Below are 20,311 nucleotides of genomic sequence, written 5' to 3'. Positions count from 1 at the left end.
TGGAGATTGAATGATTAAAAAAAAAAAAGACTAAATTGGGGAACTTTTTCTTTTTACATTTCAATGTACTTTCAGCTGCTGCTTCTATCTAAAGCGATTTACAGTAGGTAAGTGGTACCTTCAGTAACTTACTTGTAGAGTTATCGTGTACTGGCTCTGTGCAATATGCAATGTTACCGATGAATTAGAGCTAAAACCCAGTTTAACCAGCTCAGTGGACCAGATGGACCGTCATCAATAAGAAGACCCCGTCGCTCCTCTGACGCCCACCACGTTACCAGGCAGCCAATCAGCCGTCACACCGCAGCGTGCTCTCGACCAATAGGAGAGCAGACGGTCGTGACGTCATTTCCTGACCGCTAGTTTTGAGGGAAGTGTGGAGCTGCTACGACACAGAGCTTAACGTACAATAAACAGCGAGTCAAGGTGCGTATTCATTCCATCATCTAATGAAACACGTAAGAGTTGCTTTGCTGGAGAAACAACATCGCACACACCGAGGAGCTTTCCGCTTTCAACGTCACGTGAGGCTGTGATGCTAACGAGACAGCGCGGTTAGCATCACAGCTAACATCCATAAAGACGTCGCGTTACTCTGTCCTCCACCCAGCGACCTGCTCTGCCGCCCGCTTAAACCATCTTAAAAAGAGGCTGCTCGAACCGGCCAATTGTGTTAAATGGTGTTAATCGGGCGGTAAACAGCAGATGACGTTACTACCGCGTAACGCGCGGAGCTAGGTCGAGTTAGCCAAGTTAGGGCAAGTAACCTCACCACTGCTAGTAAACAGAAGGACGACGCCCACGTAGCATCAGCACTGCTAGTTACTGTAAGTGAACATCAGCGCGCAACGCCGGGTCCGTGTGCTTGCAGATGCCCCCTAAAGCCAAAGCGGCAGGCAGAGGCAGAGCTCCGGCCAAGCGGAAGCTGGCGGAGGAGTTTCCCCCCGGCGAGGTCCTCACGGACACCGGGAAGAAGACCTGGAAGCTGGGCGCTCCGATCGGCCAGGGCGGCTTCGGCCTCATCTATCTGGGTGATGATCCGTTCGTTATGCTACACGAAGGGCGATGACGGCATTACTGGTGTTTACTAATGACACGTTTCTCTAACAGCGGATGAGGATTGTGGCAAACCCGTCGGTGCTGAGGCTCCTTATGTCATCAAAGTGGTACGTGAACAATTCTTTATTATGTCATCCAAGTGGTAAGTGAACAATTCTTTATTATGTCATCCAAGTGGTAAGTGAATGAGTGAATAAGGCTTTATTCCTTCCAAGTCACTCTGCTACAGATGAATACGCTGCATACTGCTTGTGATCACAGCCAACTACAACTCTCCTCTCTTCACAAAGGCTTTTAGCTGCAACTGGAGGTGACGGTGTACTTTTGGGTGGACACACAAACACATCCTACTCCCGCTGGTGTAAAACAAATACACTTGGTATTAAAATGAACATGGCTTCAGTTTACCAAGTAATCGATAAGCTTCATAATGACAAAGACGTTAAAAACAACAGTGTTTCATGTTTACGTTTCTGGGTTCCCAACCAGCTGCTTCCAGGCTCCACTGAGCTGCCTGGTTCTCCATTACTACATTTAAGTTCCCTGTCATGTGCGACGGCAAAAAACGCCAAAATCCCAGCGCTTCACTTCTCGTGGAAAGTTTCACGACATTTACCTGAAGCTTTCCGCCCCTTTGCAAGTGTGTGTATCACACAGAACCATCACACAGAATGTAGTGTCTACACACGCACAGAGCGGACACCCACGGTGTTGTGAATGGACTCTGTTTCAAAGCTCCGACGTGGGAACATTTTGTCTTTAAGCCGAACGAGAGACGAGAGCCAGTCGACGTAAACGAGCCGGTACGTCGACTTTGTTTAAAAACCGTGGCAGCGAAAAGCGGTGAACAGAATCATCCTAAAATCTCAACCACAACCGGCCAGCCGGTCTTTTCAACCTGGGGTCAACGGTCGGTTCCTCCGGACTGCGTGTCCGCCTCTTTGGCCACGAGAGCCATTCGCAGGGCAACGCCACTGGAAGCCGGGCCGAGGCGCCCAGCCAGCAGCCACGGCGCAGCTTCCCAGCGGACACGTTGTTCGTCCGGCTCCGGGTCTCTTAGTGACTGGTTTTATGTATTTAATGAGGATGTATTGTTTCCCATTCTAATGTGTAAATGGTCTTAAGAATTAAACGCTCGTTGTCATTATGTAATCAGTGGCATAAAATGCTCTAAAATTTAAATAATATTATTTTAATGCGCAATTAATGTAGGTGACATCCCTGTTATTGTGTCCACAGGAGCCCAGTGACAACGGGCCGCTGTTCTCTGAGCTCAAGTTCTACATGCGCGCCGCCAAGCCCGACCTGAGTGAGTCCACTCCTCATTACGCACCAAGCTAAAGGCAGCCGCGTGATCACGGCGCCGCGCCGCGCCTCACCGCCAGGGCAAACAAATAAAAGAAAGTTTCTTAATTAAAAAAGACAATCTTGCAGCGGAGGCACGGAGGGGCCCCGCAGAGGAAGGGGAGCTTTTGGTGGCAGCTCCATTGGCCCCCGGGCCACAGCTTTGCATTTTATATAATAACAATCCAAATGTCAGTCTCCCCTGACAATTAACTATTATATTACTAAGGAACCAAAGGCTCATATTTTATTCATGCAGGAATCTCACGTTGTTGGTAAATATTTGTCCCAGCAGCCGAGTAGCTCGCGGCTGTGCTGCGCCGGCCCCCACCAACAGGATTCTGCTCTTACTGCTCCGCCCACACCCGCTGCAGTGCGCTGCGCCTCCTGTAGGGACCCACTGGGTCTGATTTATCGCTCTGGACGTTTGGCTACAGAGGTTCTGAGAAGTGTCTCTTTGTCCTGCAGTTCAGAGCTGGATGAAGTCCCGCAAGTTGAAAGCGCTGGGCGTGCCCCGGTACTGGGGCTCGGGCCTGCATGAGCGCGGGGGCAAAAGGTGAGGCTGTGGGAGGGGCCCACTCACGTCGTCTGCTGCTTCATGGGACTGAAAACACTGAGCGGCATTAAGAAGATTTCTATCCAACTCGGCGCGAGCTGCTGGTCCGTTAGTAAAGGGCCTTGTTGGTATCGTCCAGGTACAGGTTCATGGTCATCGACCGGCTCGGCACCGACCTGCAGAAGAAGTTTGAAGAATGTGGAAGGAGGTTCCCGAGGAAACTGGTCCTGCAGCTCGGCCTTCGACTGGTTGGTCGTTTCTCCCCGTTTAAAAATGCAGTGAAAGGAAACAACTCTGGTTAAATTCAGAACCTTCCTTCATATTCAAACCAGCCATGACTAGTAGTGAAGAAAACCACTGATCAGCCCAGTGACCACAATGCTTCAGCAAAGGGGGCGGGGCCAGTATTGCTCGTACCAAAGCAACCAGTTAATGCTCAGTGGTTTGTATTCTATTACATTCATGGTTGGGAAGAGATTGAACTGCTGTTAAAAGCACTTCTTTCTTTAAGCGGTTGAGTGTTTAGCAAACCAAATGCTATTGCATTTCTGTTTACAGCAGTACTTTCAAAATAAAAGTCTGCAATGCACTACTTTTGAATTCATTCGGTTTCAATTTTGTGCAAAACAATGTGATTAAACGCAAAGCTAAATGCTCTTTATTGCAATCAACAATTAATATTTGCCCAGCGCTATAAACCTGACTTATTTGTATATTTTACCACATATATATATATACACACAGAAATATGCCTAAAAAAATAAAAATAACACTAGTTCTGCGATCCGTGCTCGAGTGTTGCTCCTCTTTCCTTATGATCACCTTTCCCCTTGTTTAGCTGGGTATTCTGGAGTACATCCACGACCACGAGTACGTGCACGCTGACATCAAGGCATCCAACCTCATGTTGAGCCACAGCGATCCCAACCAGGTCAGTTCTAGTCTGCACATCCTCTGGAAACCGGAGCGTTTGTTCATGTTGGTAATCGGCTGTGACCTGAACGCAGGGACGCGCTGCTGCTGCATTACAGTCAGTTAAGTGTGTGTCTGTGCGTTTGTGTGTCTGCATTTGTGCGCGTGTCTGTGCGTGTGTGCGCGTGTGTGTGCGCGCGGAGATTAGATGGCAGCAGCTAAGCTTTTTCTAACAAACAAGGCAGGGACAAATATTTAATTTGAAGATTAATAATGTATCATTGGTGGTGTTATTAAAGAGCTATTTATAAATGACAATTTAAAAACCGGCCCCTCAGGATTTTGATTATTAGGTACAGCTGCTTCTGCAAATGTTCCCCTGGAGTTACGGAGACGTTTGGTCTTATTTCTTTATTAAATCTGATAACCAACCTTAATAATAAGGATGAAGGAATTGAAATGGTTGGCCTGCTGTGCCTTGGCTCTGGTCACTGGGGGACGTCTGAATGGGTGTGTCTCCTCAGGTTTACCTGGTGGATTATGGGCTGGCCTACAGGTACGCACCTGACAGTGTCATCAAGGAGTACAAAGAGGACCCCAAAAGATGCCACGATGGCACCATCGAGTTCACCAGCATCGATGCACACAAAGGAGCAAGTAGGTACCCACCCACCAGAGGCCACGCCCACTCTCTGTCTGTGTGTGTGTGTGTGTGTGTGTGTGTGTCTTGTAAATGGCATCATGAGATGTGTCTAAAAATAAAGTGTGTTTTTGTTAAGTCCAAACATAAGTGTATGAACCTGGCCTGCTCCCCGTGTGGTGGGAGGGGCCTGCTCCCTCCCGCGTGATGGGAGGGGCCTGCTACCTGCGGACTGGCCCTTGTACGTGCTGGTTGTGATGGACGTGCTGGTTGTGATGGACGTGCTGGTTGTGATGGACGTGCTGGTTGTGATGGACGTGCTGGTTGTGATGGACGTGCTGGTTGTGATGGACGTGCTGGTTGTGATGGACCTGCTGGTTGTGATGGACCTGCTGGTTGTGATGGCGTGTTGCCTCCAGCTGCGTGTAGGCGCAGCGACCTGGAGATCCTGGTCTACTGTATGATCCAGTGGCTGTGTGGACGGCTGCCCTGGGAGGACAAGCTGCAGGACCCCCTCTACGTCAGAGACGCCAAAATCAAGTGGGACCCCCCAAGTAGAGCGAGATGTTTTAGACTAGTGTTCAAACCTTTATGGGCCATAAAATCACACCGCCGGTTTTTCCCTTTCAGGAGCCAAGAGAACATCTCCGAATTTCTGACCAAGTGTTTCTCCTCTCAAGACAAGCCAGGTAAGAAGGACGGAGAACAGCTGACTGGGATTACCCATGAGCCTCTAGCTTCTCCAGCTGCCACACTGTCACAGAACTGCTCTTTAATAAGTTGTCGTCATTTCTAAGCGTGTAAGATCAGATCTTTCACACCAGCTGGAGCGTCTCTGGTCTTCGATTTGTCCACCAGGACACAAGTCTGCTAAACCTTTAGAGATGTGACCCCGCCCCGCTGCTTCGCTGGGCCGGGGGCGCCGCCTTGTGCCCCGTGTTTAGCCGCTGTGTTGCGTTGCAGCTGAGATCCAGAGGTTCATGGAGGAGGTGACCTCTCTGGGTTACCGAGACCGGCCGGCGTACGACAAGCTGCGCTCCATCCTGCAGGCCGGCCTGGAGGCCATCCAGGCTAAAGACGACGGCAAGCTGCAGTTCAGTCCTCCGGTCGGTGGAGGGGTCGCCGCCCCCGCCCCCGCCCCCGCCCAGGTGAGCACACGCGTCCCAGAGTCACTACAGCGCCACTGGCACCTCCCTCCGGCTCAATCACGCCAATCCGAGACTTCAGTCCTTAGCCCCCCCGCGTGGGAACGCCGCTTGACTAACCACTTGTTTCCATGGCAACAACGGCGTGTGCGAGTTGTCACTCATGGCGATGAACACAGGGAGCATGACCGTTGCGTGTGGAAGGTTCGCTGCTGCTTGTGCGTAATCATCGGCCCACGCTGCTGCTCAGCGGCGCTCTGCCGCCAGCCGCAACCGTCCGAATGAGCGATGGTCAAAGGTCACGACCGAGGGCCAGGAGGGGTGTTTGGGGACAGTCCCCTCAGCAGACCCCAGGCGCTTCCTAGTTTCCTGTTGGCCCGTCTGGGTCCGGGGTCACATGGTGTGACCCGGGGTCCGTGTGGGGGGCCGAGCAGTCGCCCGGGCTCCACGAAACAGAAGGGTCAGTGTCTGTCTCCATCAGAGACGTCTGTCCCAGCGTCTCCATTCGAGGTCCAACTTCCGCCCTTAATGACGGACCGCTGCGCTCCAGTGTTTGGACATCTGAGACTCCGACCCGTTGAAGTAACGTCCACGTCTGCAGGATTCCTGAGGGAACCGATCGGCTCTGCGTGGATGTGAATCTCAGCTGTTCAGCATTAGTTAGTTACTAACACATAAAAGTATGTCTGTATATCTGCTCTGTCTGAGTAATCCACACCGCGCTGCTGCACGGGTTGTCAGTGACAAGTCCCTCCGGTCACTAACAAGCTGCTGCTCCTTGCAGAAGACCACCAAGAGGAGGAAGGTGGCCGACGGCGCAGAGGCGAGTGAGCCTGACGGAGGAGTCGCCAAGAAGAAGAAAAAAGGTTCGTTCTCTTTCCTCTGCTCCCTGTTTTCATGCGCATGAGTGGCTGAGGAACGGTGGGTATCTGTGTGGAGGTAAGGCCCCCCTCACCCCCCCTCACCCCCCCATCTCCAGAGCGTCCAGCCCTATTGGGCTCCCCAGCCTCTTTGCCTTTTAAGGTGTGGTTCATGAACGCGGCCAACTGGCATGAAAACGTTCACCCACATGAGGCGTGTGAGACTCTCCAAACTCGATAAACCCGCTTTTTAAGTTTGGCTCCTGACGCTGCCTTTAAATGGTGGAGGTGGAGCCTCTGTAGTCGGGACAAACATCGTGGAATGTGTCAAGAGGGACAAGCTCATTTAATTGGGAGAGAATCTGGTCATTTTTCACAATAAAACACTTTTCAGAAAAACCAAGTTCCTCGTTCTTGCTGTGCAGCCAAATGCAGCCGTGATCCAACCACTGAGTCACTGAGGTCCAATGACTTGGAGAAGGTGGTGTGTTCAACGTGATTCTTCTCCCTCTGCAGAAGTGAATGGAGGGAAGAAAAGCCCCCCGAAAAGACAAAAGAAGGTGCAGGAAAACTGTGACCCCAAATCCAAACTGGCAGCGATGGACCCGCAGACCTCCACCAGGAGGGCCCTTAGACCCCGAGGCAGACCCAATAAAAGCAGCGCCTGAGCTTTGGCGATGTTTGACTGTATGTGGTGAGAGACGGATCTGTTGTAATAAAGAGGAAATGAACGTCTCCATCTGACGGCGTGGGTCATTGTAAGCTGGCGTGAGGAGGAAGCCCAGTGGCTGCTGGGTAACGCGCTGCGTGTGACTCACCGTACATTAGCTGTGATGGTGACGCGTGGGACTCGCTGAGCTAATGCGTATGTTTAAGAGCAGGCGGCACGTTTCCTGAACATTTGAAAATAAGTGGCACTCTTTGCCCCCCCCCCCCCCCCGTCTCCGTCCTGCTGCTGAAATGTCACATGTCTGAGTGTCCAGTGACGGAGGACATGTTGCTGTGTGCAACCACTGACGCCCCCCCCCCCCCCCCACCTCCATCATTACCTTCTGACAGCCCCCCCCCCTCCTCCGTCCCCATGGAGGAAGACATCTCCACTAATGTCAGTGTTGTGAGGGCCCTCGGGGGGCTGTCGATCGCTCCAGCCTCTTCGGGTAAAGAGCCCCCCTGCGTTGCTTTCCTCTCCACAGACGCTGACCTCGGGGGCGCCACAGCCACGGGCCTGCAGTAGGGGGCAGTAGTACATAATGATGGCAAATGGGGGTGGGTGTGTGGGGGGAGGGGGAGGGGGGGGCTACGCGACGGCACTTAACCACAACACTCAGCTTCAGCAGGGAGGGCCCCCCCCCCCCCCCCAGCAATGGCCTAAACACGGGCCAATAACCCAACCACCCCCCCCCCCCCCCCCCCCACCCCCCTTCTGTTTGGGACAATTGTCAGTATTTTGACCCGACGGGGACCTGAAACTCACGAGGAAGGCGGAGCTTTGTTCCAGAAGTTTTCACCTCCATTCTTCTACTTGGCGGGTCGGACCCATCGTGGGCTCCTCGCCGGAGACGGACAGAACCGGGCGCCTGCTAACGTGACCAAATTAAACTTTGAATGATGGGAAATCCTCTGAAATATGAAACTGTTTAACCTGGATGTATCTTTCTATATCTTGTCTGCTTCTCTCTGACATGCTGTTTGTGTTTGTATGCATGCTGTGAGTGACAGAATGGGCTCCATGGCGACGTCGCTGTGACAGCAGCAGGGGGCGGGGCTTAGCGAAGGCTAACTCGGACACTGGCAGGTTTTCCCCTGACTTTAACCACTTTATTTTAATTGCGTGGCCTGAATGATGCTGTTACCGCGGCCAACAGTATTACGTTCCCAACGTGAAGCCTCGCGTACACCACATATTTCCACTGGGACTCTGAGTATTCCCTCCATTTTTTTAAATTTGGCACTTTGTGGCTGATTTACTGTCCAGAGAAGATGGAAGGCCGGGCTGAGGAGACCTGACCTCACTGCCCTGCTTCAGACCCACGGCGCTGGTTGGTTAAGCCGGTTGGAGGCCTTCTAGGAAAACACTAGTCAAGGCTTGTTCTGTAGGAAGCAATATGTCAATAATCTCTCAATAATCAAAGGACCTTGTTTTGGTATAAATCCAGTTAGGCATGTTCTGTATTAGTGATGGTGCATTAATAATAAACCCATGTGCATGGCATTTATAATTAGCCATGATTACATCAAATTGTGCTCTTTGCATTTCCAAAACGAGCTGGCGCCTCCCTCTCTGCGGTTCTCTGTGACTCCTTCTGAAAGCTGCAGTGTGAAGCTGGAAGTCTGGTGTGGAACTTTGCGTCTGGAGGAGATGCTGCAGGCTGTGGAGGCTGCACCCGTCGCCGTGTGAGCTCTGATGCAGCCCGAACATCTGGCGAGGTGTGTTCTGCCTCGCCGCTCTCCCCCTCTCTCCCCCTCTCCTCCTCTGTGTCCTCCGCTTGTTTTTGTGTTTGTGTGATGCTCGTGGGTGTTCAGAGGAACAAGTTGCCGTTCTTCTACCTGCTGTAGATCCCGCTGAGGGTTTAGGTCACAATAAAGAAGAAGTAAAATATATGCACAGTTTCTCTGCCCGAGTTGGTGATTCTTTGCGAATGGCTGGAAGTCACACGGTGTTTTTATTGTTGGTGACCTGCTCTGGTTTTCATACTGAGCGAGTGCTTCAAAGGGTGCTGTTATTGAAATGATTCCTCATTTTATTTAACCACAAAGAGATTCCGAATTGAGAGTCTCAATATAGTGTTGGTGGGGGGGGCGGTGTGTCAATCCCAGCCAACATCGGGCAAGAGACGGGGTTCACGTTGGCCTGGTCACCAGCCAATTGACACACAGACAAACAACCTGATGAAGCCACGCAGACCCTCACACAGGAAGGAGTCGAACCTGGGACCTTCCTGCTGTGAGGGACCGCGCTAACCACCGGCCAAAGGTGATGTCAATCATGCTCATCTCCACCAAGTATCGACATTTTACAGAAAGAATAATGGCGCGTTTCCCCCGAGCGGTGCGGTACGGGTCGGGTCGGTACCCTCTTATTTGTGTCTCCACTACCAAAAATCCGAACCGTACCGTACCACTTTTTGGGTGCCCTTCCGTCGGGGCACCTGGCACAGTTGTTTGGTACTAAAGGGCGGAGCTAGACTCACTGCAGAGCGTTGATTGGTTGATAGAGTGTCGTCATTTGCGCGTGCCGCAAGGGGAAAGACAACACACGTAACACGCCTGCAGCATGTAGCCTTTGCTCAAACAAAGAGTGTCGTCTCCTTGTGACAAACAGCCACATATCGAGAAGCAGGAACAGGATCGGCTGTTAGCTTTCAGTTCTCGCGCGATCGAATTACGTCAATCTACTTTCCGTCATGTACCACGCCCATCAAGTGACGTCATCACTACTTTCTGGAATACACCACGCCTATCGAGTAAGGGTACTGTTGGCGGTGGAAACGCTCGCCAAATCATGGTTAACAGACCCGACCCGAACCGTGCCGCTCGGTGGAAAGGCGCCAAAAGAGCACCTTGGCATTCTGTCGCCTTTTTACGACACAGAATTAGTCGTAAGAAGAAGTGTTCTTTCTCTGCGTTGTGTTTTATTCTCAATAACATGGACTTGCTTTGAGTAATACGCTGTGTCCGTGGCCTGCGGCTTCCCGCTGCACTTTCCAATTGTCACAGTCGAGACAGCGAATCTGCATTTCACCCTCCACCCTCGTCTCGAAAAACAGAAACTCCAGACTTCCAAAATAAAAACTCTTGTTTCCATCATCCACACCTCCCTCCTCCTGGAACTCCTGGATGAAAAGATGCGATGGAAATTTGACTCAGCTTGTGCAGTAATTTAGGCCTCCCGCTCCCTTTTCCTTCCAAAATAACCCGGACCCTGTCTTCCAAAAGACCGAAACACACACCAACATGCGCACCGGTTCCAGGTGTGGGAGGAGAGTGTGGGCGAAGTTACGGTACATTTGCCGTCGTAGTTGTGTGTAAATATTAGAAAGCAGCAGGCTCCTGGCGCGAGGAGAAGCCAGCCAAAGCGGCGGCACTAAGACAGGCGTCCTTATCGCTTTTGTGTTCAGACTCCGGCGTCCTCCTGCTGTTTGTAATCTGCAGCTGCCGCTGTGAGCAAAACTGGACAGGCATTTATTGTCCCAGCAGGAGGACGCCTGACAAGAGAATGTTAAACACTCGCCTACCTGCAATTTTCAAAAGGCGATACCACACATGATAAAATGTACACACACTCCATTTGAGGGTTTTTTTTTCTTTTTCAACGGACGGAGAAGCTGCTGAGAATCGGGAACAGTTTATTTCAGGTTTTACTGTTGAGTCCGTAAGGCTTCACGTATTCAGGGAGGAAGAACGGGACAAACGTCAAAACACACAAACAAACACACACTTCATGCATTCCATAGAAAACCAAACACAGCTCTGGGCTGAGCAACAAAGAGCAAACTAAACGGCTAACCCTCTACCAAAGTCAGTAATATTCCATTAAATAATGGCTGTTATGTTGTGTTCAAAAATGAATAAACTCCGGACAGACGGAAGACATCTTGGATTGAAAAGTTGCAAAACGTACATAGTAGAGGAAAAGGTTTGTGCTGAAAATCAGATCTGGACAGGCCAGAGTCGCTCATTGACTTCCCCTTAGTGACGGTCTCTGGCTTCCCCAACGAATCTGAAACAACGGGTTCCCATCAGCGCCATGGGTAGGCAAGGTAGGCACTTTTTATTTAATAAACTTGTATTTATATTTTTTCTGTTTATTATAATTATTTATGCGATATGTGTGTCATTGATGCTGACTGACAAACATAATCGGCCGCTGTTCAATAATTAAGCAATAAGGTGCGAGAGGCCGGACTTTGTCGTCAATAATGTTACAATCGGTTGTTAAAGCCAATGTTAACATTGCCTTCTGCTCTACTACCGTGTGTGTGTGTGTGTGTGTGTGTGTGTGTGTGTGTGTGTGTGTGTGTAACGTTTAAACCAAAACCAGCTCATCTGGCTTCCATGACTCCTACCCTCTTACTGACGTCAGGTCCCTGGTACCTGTAGACATTTATACAGGTCAGTAAAGGTGTGAAAGGGTCCACTGGGCATGCCGGCCGTGACTAGTTTGTACAGAATATGATGGTGCGTTCCGTGTAACTCTGGTTTTAAATGTCTCTCGGTCACCCCACATTACGCATATTAACCTTAAAGTTGCTGCTGGAGATTTGGGAGGATTTGAATGGCCTCCACTTCTTCTCAACAGCTGAGTCAGCAGCTGGCAGCTAACAAAGCTAACAGCGCTGAATGCTAATCTCTAGTTTTCTGACCACTCACAGCTCTTCAACACTACGTTTTGAAATGCTGATGGTGGGAGCTGCCACACACAGTGACGTTAGCCGCACCAGAGGGGCCCGGATAGGCCTCCAGCCAGGGTGTTTGATGCATGGCCCCGTCCTCTGCAGCCCAACCTCGTGGTGCTACGTGTGCACATATTGGGCGGCAGCTCATTAGAGACTCGCCTCTCTCATTTGGCTGTATGAGCAATGGCTCTGAAATTGGGTACCAGCGACTAATGGATGCCATAGTGGGAGGACCATTAAGAGGAGATAATCCTACGTGGACATGGTCATTAAGTTATTTGCATAAAAACATTTATTAGAGGCTAATCGGGCGAGCTTGTGGGCTGCACTGGATTGTTTTAACCGTCCAAGAGGCGCCATTATGTTGTATTTCTGTGTCATATATTCATATTTATAAATCTATCATGTTCTAGAGTTACATATATAATCTATATATCCGTGCTCTTTACTTCCTCCACAATGTGATTCTTTGAAACCGACGGCGTGCGGCCCTACAGATCGTCCTGTGCTCTTTGATGCCTTTGAACACACCAGCTGCATTAAGGTGCTCTTCCAGCTCTTCGTCCTGGGCGGCTAAACATCCAACAATTCCCTTTAGACGCCGGGGTGGTCAATCAATCTCTTCATGCCCACACATGAAAGCCCCACAACACACAAACACAACCCGCTGCCCCCAATCAATCAGATTAATGCGTTCTCTCAATTATCTAATATAAAAACAAGCCTAAAGAGGATCTAATTGATAAGAATGAATAATCTACGTCTATCTTCTGTATTATATATAATACATGTATATGTGGATCACCATATAGAACTAGGAGTTGTATTATACGTGTGTGCCACTCACACGTTATTATTTAGCAAACTACCTGCAGTTTGACTTTGTATTCAGCAGCAGTGTGTCGTTAAAGAAATCCATTATCCTACATCATAAAGTACTATATTCAGAGCAGTGATGGTCTGTATATAACGCTAGTTCAGATGTATCGTCCAGTGTGAGGTACAGACACACGGATAACGTTACTACGAATTCATCCTCCATTTCATTAATTAAGGAGCATTTCCACACTGATCGGCCATCGCCGTCGTCGTGTGGTTAAAATAACGCCTGTAGAGACGAGCCCTGACAGTGGCACCTTATTTGAGGACGCCGATTGGCTAAACTGTGTGTCACACATTTATATCTCTAATTAGCGATTGGCTGAACTGCCGCCTCCCGGGACCACTTGATATTGACAATTGCAGAATATTGACAATTTCTATTTATGGTTACGTTTTGTTTTTTCGTGGATCAATGAGGGGTGCTCAGGGTGGGGCCAAGCCCCACGCCCCTCAAGCAGGCTGCCACGGCCTGGTTCTTATTCTCATGAGCTGATGTTAACTTACCATTTTGTTACTTGCATGACGGTGAAGCAAGGCCGGAAGTGTTCATTTGTATAACACTTTTTAAAAAACACGGAAATTGAAAGTTCTTCACATTATTTTTATTTCATGTACATTTATGTAAATATTGTATTTTAATTTTAATTTTAAAATTGGTCGGCTTTCCAGAAAAGGCAAGCACAAGAATTTTAATAACTGACGATAAAAATCTTTGAATCTTGAATTAAAATCGTAAGGAAATTAAAAACAAACAAGTAAAAAAAAGACATTAAAATAACAAACAAGAATGACAGTTGCAGTGCAGCTTAAGAGAAAAACAGTAAAAAGCATCCACTTCATCCTTGAATCTGGTTCATTAAAGGCAGCAGTAAACTGAAAAGTCTTCATCCTTAATTTGAAGCCGCTGAGAGTCTCAGTAGACCTGCAGATTTCTGGCAGTTTGTTCCAGTTTCGCGGAGCAGAGAAACCGAAGCTGCTTCTCCATGTTTGGTTCTGACTCTGGGAACAGGCAGCCTGAGGGGTCGAGATGGTCCACGAGGAAGCAGCAGGCCTTTGGCTCTAAAACCATTCAGTGCTCCATAAACCAACAGCAGGATATAAAAGTCAGTTCTTTGTTGGACAGGAAGCCAGATAAAGACCTCAGAACTGGAGTGATCCACTGCCTTTGTCTCAGTGAGGACTTGAGACCTGTGAAGACACCGTGCAATGCTCTGTGGCCTGATACAATAGTCCAGTCTACTGGAGATGAACGCATGGACAAACTTCTACAAATCATGTTATAATCCATGATACATTCTATATGTGATAGTGGGCTAACTTTTAAATTGTTTGGCTACGGCTGTTGGTCTGAATTCATAACTACACATATATTTCTGGCTTGGTTTGTGTTTTAACATCAGCGATCAAAGCTCAGCGCTTACTTTCAATTGTTCGTCCTTGAATTAAAAAATAATGTTTTATTGTGTTTGAATGATGAAAATGGTGTCACACCCAGTTTGTTCAATGCAGTTAGCCAACCCGTGTGTGGGATTGTAGTCCCATATAGTTACGTGGATGTGTGTATCATCTGCATAATTATGATAACATCATTTGTTTCTTTCCATAATCTGAGCTAGTGGAAGCATGCAGATGTTGAACAAGAGAGGCCCCAGAATTGAACTTTGGGGAACACCACATGTCATTTATTCCCACCCAGATTTAGTCAGTCCAGTAGTATGTCATGGTCGACCATGTTGAATGCTGCTTTAATAAGTGCTTTAATAAAATAAAAGTGCTTTAATAACTGCATATTTGAGGGCCTGTGGGAAGACACCTGAGGAAAGGGATGTGTTTATAATTCAGCGGTCATGCAGTTTCACGTTATTTTTCTTTAAGAGTGTTATAATATCTAAGCAGCAGCAGAAGGACTTTAGATGTTGCATAATGTCTTCAAGACTTTCACAGTTTGATTAAATGAGATTTAATGAAAGTCACATGTATCAGGTTGAGCAGCACAAGCCCTCAAGTTCTCCAGATAGACCTTACCTGGAGATAAATGATGACTGACATGATCTCTGGTGTGTATTCATACAGTGAAAGGACAAACCATTCTCACACATTACATTACATGTCCTTTACTTGACGCTTTTATCCAAAGCGGCTTACAATAAGTGCATTTCAACCACACTTATTCTGCCTGTTAAATGCAGTCTTCAGAAACGTCAGGGAGAAAGCCTGTGTATCTGTGTTTGTTTGAAACAGCAGCCGCAGATGCAAAGTGACCCACAGTCAGAATGGTCTCAATCACACGAGAAAACCAACCTCCCTCTTAAATCTTTCATCCTTCATTTGATATTTTCCTGTCACTCTTCACCTCACAATTCCACACAAAGGCCTTCACATAGACACGATATGTGTGTCATGTGGGAGGGGCCCTTGGTTCTGGGGAAGCATGTTTTGTTACCTTGGTTGTCTGGAAGGGGGGGGGGACAGGGTCTGGCTCCTCTCCATGACCACGGCCACGGTAGCTGAGAGGTGGAGGAGCTCGCCAGCGGCCCGTAGGGAAGTGATGCTCATTCAGCGGACACGGAGTGGCCGGTGGGGAGCCCCGGGCAACGGCCCACACCGGGGCCACACAGCCATGTTGTGGTGGAACATCAGAGTTGCGGTCAGCTGAGGAACAGATCCTGTAGGACTTCCCTTTGTCCCGTTGGAAGCTTTACGTTTGTTTAAAGTAGTTTGTTATTGAGGAAATTTGTCAAATGCTTTGAACGATTACATTCTTCCAGCTGCTCCAAGATCTGACTCTGACTTCTGGTTATACCTTTGACTGAACTGAGAGGAATATATATAAAATATGTATAAAAACTAAAGTGAGTTAGGGTGTGAGGTGTAAGACTTCTCATGATCACATAGCATAAAGCTTCGTACTGCAATTGTCAAGTATAATATGGCAGAGAAGAGTTGGTGTGGAAGGGTGATAAAGGGGCATCAATGAAGAACTACCTCTGTGGTTCATTGTTCTGAATACCCACAGTAATGGAAATCTATTACGGTGAGTGTTGGGATGTAAATAGCTTCTAATAAAGTGCCCGGGATGCAGAGGACAGAGACCAAACCACACCATCTTCAGTCACCACCACTGGAGATGGTGTGGTTTGGTCTCCTGAAGTGTCCTTGATTCGTTGCCGAGCTGCTGAATCCAAAGTCTAATCTGTGACTTCTCTGAGGGGGAAACTCCCTTCAAGACTTTATCTTTAAAGATTCTGCTCCGTAGTCTGGAAGGAAATCCCGTTGGCAGCGATGAAAGTCTGTCTCCAGTAGGAGAAGTGGAGGACCAGGTGACCCAGAAAGACTCCTTCCTCTGGGAAGCTATTAAACCTTTTCTAACATTTCCTAAATCGCCACATATTTCACATCTGCATGGAGGTCCGTTAGATGAACAACCGCAACCAGAGAGGAAGGATTCGGGTCCAGGCAGGGCACTGTTTGGCCTGGATGCTCCCTCGTCCTCTCCGTTTAAACCGGTAGCTACACACTGTGACGCCACTGATAGGCGGTAATTAAATGAGCGAGGCTGCTTCTTCGCCCTGTAAAGCAGCTCTCCTGGGCCCGATACGACATGGAAAATCCGCTCTGAGGATCCACTTTCAGATGTCTGCCTGGAAAACATGCCTGCACACGGCCCTCACTGCGTGTGTGTGTGTGTGTGTGTGTGTGTGTGCGTGTGTGTGCCTCAGCACTTGTACATGGAAGAGCTGCAAAAGGGGGAATACACTTAATGAATCTTTTAACCCCAATATTTTCTCCCACAAATGTATGCATATCATGATCTGTGTTGGAGACGCTGGTCTGATATATTCATGATTTATTCATCTGAAAACCCCACAAAAACATGGTGGGCGATCACCAGGGACAAACCCAGAAATGTTATGTGGCTTTTGGATCATTTCAGCAGACTTGCAACATATTCATAGACTTTTAAAGAGTTTCATTAGAAGTACTTTAATAAATGAAGGTTTTGCTTTAGTTCAGTGCATCTATATGGGCTAGACTGGGGAACCTGTGATGTTAACACACATATAGAGGAGGGACTTGCTTCTTCATTCTCATCTTTACATTCTAGTTGCCTGACACTGTATATTTGCTCTGAACCCAGTAATGCATCAACAATTACAGTATAAGACAGATACATTGCCTTAATGTTAATGCCATCTCCCCCAATAACAACAGTAACATCAAACTATGGGGGGAACAGGCCACGGCGAGGAGGAAGGTCAACTGCTGCGTTTACTACTGAAAGAACTGTGGAAGTAAATAGTTGAAGGGACAGAAAACTATTTTTCTTCCTTATCAACCAACGTTGCTGACAGGGCAGAAAAAGCTCTGAGCAGAACAGCGGCGCATTCTGAATACAGAAGCTAACATAGCTTAGCATGAGGACGGGAACCAGGGGGAACCTTCTGGATCCGTCCCTAGTAAAGAAGAGAGGCTTTGTCGGTCAGAGGAATGAGCGTCACCTTAAAGCTGGAGTTGGTCTGAGCATGAGGAAGTGAGGTGTTAATGATCCACTGAAATCTGCCAGTTTATTCATATTTACGTATTAATGTGTTCAGCGTCTATGTGCCTTGTTGTTGCCCTGCAGCAGCAGCTCGGCTGCCCACCGGCTTCGGTCCGGACGGTCTGTGGCCCCCCCTGTGGATAAGCGATGAAGGGTTAGATGTTGTGCAGAATGACCACCTGCGTGTCTCCTCTGGGGATGAAAACCAGGTTTATTTTTAATTCAACTCTTCTTTTGTCCTGATGAAGACCTGTGTCTGCTTAGCTAAATGCTCCGCTACGCTCACCAGCTCGTCTCTGACAGCTGGTCGATGACCGCTGAGAGCGTCCAAAGTCTTTGCAAAGCGGCTGAATCTCAGAGGGAACTGCAGAGTCACCACGAGCTTCTCCGTTCACATCATTTGATCCGCTGTGAAGACGGAGATGTTTACCCAAAGATTGTTTCGGGAGATTCACTTTACAAAAGATCCTAATCAGGTAAAGAAAGTCACCAGCTGTCCCTCTCCTCCCCTCCTCTCACTGCGTCTCCCCATCCAGACGGATGGAGGAGGAGGAGGAGGACAGACCTTCCAGGCTCAGGTTTCCCCCCCCCCCTCCATCTCCTTTATTCTTCCACAGCCCCTGCAACCTCACCTGACCCCGTGGCCTTTCTCACCCTCCCCCTGCCCCTTCGTCGCCCCCTCTCTCACCATTATGCCCCCAGTCCTCACTCGCCCTGCCCTCAAGATTGGCTCAGCACAGGAATGGAGGCGCAGAGAGGGAGAGGATGTGAATCCCCCCCCCCCCCCCCCACACCCGTCCATCTGTCGTGACTCCAGGATCAAATAATAGGATCCTGTCTGAGAATAGAAGATAATTGCGGTCTGTATTCTGCTCCTTAAGTGTATGATATTAACCCCGCGCTCCCCACCAGCCCGGCAGTGAGCGGCAGATGGTTCCGCGTTTTGATACCCGAGCCGGGGAGAGGGAGGTCAAAGGTCAAGTTGAAGTTCAAACCCAAAGAGGTGCTGTTTTTCTCCCTCCTTTAACCCCCCCGCCCGGTCTTCTCCCATGTTGGTGAGAATATGGATGTCATTCAAAAAAAGGACATTCCCCAGGACCTCCGATGCGGCTGACCTCTCACAGCACTAACCCACTTACAAACACTGCGAGCCGCATGCAAACGGGTCGGGGTTTAGGCCAAAGGTGGAAGTAAGGCCCAGAGAACGCAGTCTGGATTAGGTAATAGATTCAATGGTCCGGCTGCACAGTGCGGCAGAGGTCACCAGCATTCAAAGACATGTCTTTATTGTAGGATTCATGTTTGACTCTCGCAGAACACACTGGGTATGGTGATGTAGCACAGGACAGAGTGTCACAGGACGACGGAGTGAGCACAGGGGCCAGTGGACAGTGGTCCATTAGCTCGTCACACGGCTCAGGGCTCGAGCAGGGTTTCCTCTCGATCGGAGGCTCTGCTAATCCACGTTAATGTTTGGCCACTTGAACCCCAAATTGCTGCCTGTGGCTGCGTATGAAAGGCTGTGGAAGCTCCTCTGTGTGAATGATGACATGTAGTGCAGAACGCGCTCACTGCAGTACAGCCCATTACTATTTGGCCCCGTCATGGAAATGAAATAAATGATGAGCACAGTTTGGTTTGCATGAAAACGAGGAAAGTGTTTAGAGAAGATTGGAGATGTATCTACGTTCTGTGTGAACGGCCAACGAGCAGACAAACTGGCACGACCTGTACCCTCAAAGGGCCGCAACACAGAAAGGTTGTCAGCCGCAATGCTTCAAATCAGCTATGAACAATTCGAACAATTCTGAAATGAACAGAAAAGGCCGTAATGTGATCCCATCTATGGTAAGATGGTAAGTCCTGTAAAGCCTGAAACTGGTCGTTTGGCCAATGCTTTGATAACCTACTGCAGCCAGTCTGACTAATCAATAGTAACAATGTGTGTACGTAACTCTGTTAAATGTTGACTGGGTAAATTAAACCATCGAGGGCGACTTCTGCTCGCATTGCATTGATTTGCCTTCTATATTTTTTCAAAATGATGTATGGGAAGGATTTTCAGTGAAATGTGCTACAAGTGTGTGTTCATCTCTGGATTATCCCTTATCAGTCCATTAAACAAGTGCCCCCCTTCACCCCCTCACTGTCTGTCTCTGCTCTCAGAGGAGAGGAAGCAGCAGGCCTCTCCCTCCAACCTCCACTCCTCTGCTGCTCCAGACAGCAGATAAGGAAGAAGATGGATTGGAATCACGGCTCGCGTAAAAAATCCAGCCGTCTCATCAGCCAAAGTCACAGCATGGGGCCGCAACGGAGGAGACGGAGCCTTCCTCACTAATTAGACTCAAACGACGGCTCCAAATTTAGTTTCAGTTTTGGGTACGGTTGCTGGCAAGTATTGTTTTTCACGTTGTCACAGCGCCGTCATGCCACGATCCTAACGTTTGTCCTCCAATGTCTACCATTAAATCATCGAAAAAACAATGTAATTTAACCTGCCTGTTGGCCTAAACGTTTAAAAGCAGCTGAAGATTTGTTCTCACCATCTCTTTCACTTGGCCCACAGGCCTTCGATACATTTCCTTCACCATAAAACTATCCGTTATCCCTCTTTTCTATCCAAATTTGAACTAAACAGAAGCATATCACAAAAATAAATTCTGGTTCTCCCTAAAGTTAATAGTAAAAATGGCCTCCAGTGTTTTATGCTTTGATTTTAAAAGATTAACAGAGGAAAGAATTCATCTGGATCAGACCCATTTACTGTGCTCGCAGCTTTGTGCAGAAGAACAATCTGTGCTAGAACTGGTACAATGATCTGCTTTTGATGTGGCAACTTCACTCGAATGTTCTATTTTAGAATGAATGCAACAGTCATTTTTTTTTCTCTTGGACACTTTCACTGGACTCGATGCCAACGCACAAGCCTTTCCTGGACACCACAGGCAGAACTCCCCAGTGGCTGATGGTTGCAGGG

The 20,311-nt window shown here is 48.6% G+C and overlaps 1 protein-coding gene across 2 annotated transcripts; it reads left to right on the top strand.

Annotated features, from left to right (window-relative positions):
• Window positions 1-316: 316 nt before the first annotated feature.
• vrk1 (VRK serine/threonine kinase 1) lies at window positions 317-7,255 on the top strand. Of its 2 annotated transcripts, none has more exons than XM_078089025.1 (13): window positions 317-426; window positions 872-1,031; window positions 1,111-1,166; window positions 2,299-2,368; window positions 2,872-2,959; window positions 3,099-3,207; window positions 3,798-3,890; window positions 4,396-4,528; window positions 4,931-5,051; window positions 5,142-5,200; window positions 5,475-5,651; window positions 6,439-6,522; window positions 7,033-7,255. In XM_078089025.1, exons 2-13 carry the CDS (start codon window positions 872-874, stop codon window positions 7,182-7,184), a joined length of 1,302 nt encoding a protein of 433 aa, XP_077945151.1. In that variant the 5' UTR covers window positions 317-426; the 3' UTR covers window positions 7,185-7,255. The 2 variants fall into 2 exon arrangements, with proteins under 2 accessions (XP_077945151.1, XP_040055897.2); XM_040199963.2 differs by having other exon boundaries at window positions 5,475-5,659; window positions 6,441-6,522.
• The last annotated feature ends 13,056 nt before the right edge of the window (window positions 7,256-20,311 follow it).

This window comes from Gasterosteus aculeatus, chromosome 15, assembly GCF_964276395.1.
Source record: "Gasterosteus aculeatus chromosome 15, fGasAcu3.hap1.1, whole genome shotgun sequence".
Classification (NCBI taxonomy): Eukaryota; Metazoa; Chordata; class Actinopteri; order Perciformes; family Gasterosteidae; genus Gasterosteus; species Gasterosteus aculeatus.
This window is presented reverse-complemented; position numbering and strand designations above follow the sequence as displayed.

Coding starts and splice junctions, on each gene's coding strand:
- vrk1 (XM_040199963.2), top strand. CDS start 872: ATGCCCCCTAAAGCCAAAGCGGCAGGCAGAGGCAGAGCTCCGGCCAAG. Junction 1,032..1,110: donor CTTCGGCCTCATCTATCTGG/GTGATGATCCGT, acceptor TTTCTCTAACAG/CGGATGAGGATTGTGGCAAA. Junction 3,208..3,797: donor TGCAGCTCGGCCTTCGACTG/GTTGGTCGTTTC, acceptor CCCCTTGTTTAG/CTGGGTATTCTGGAGTACAT.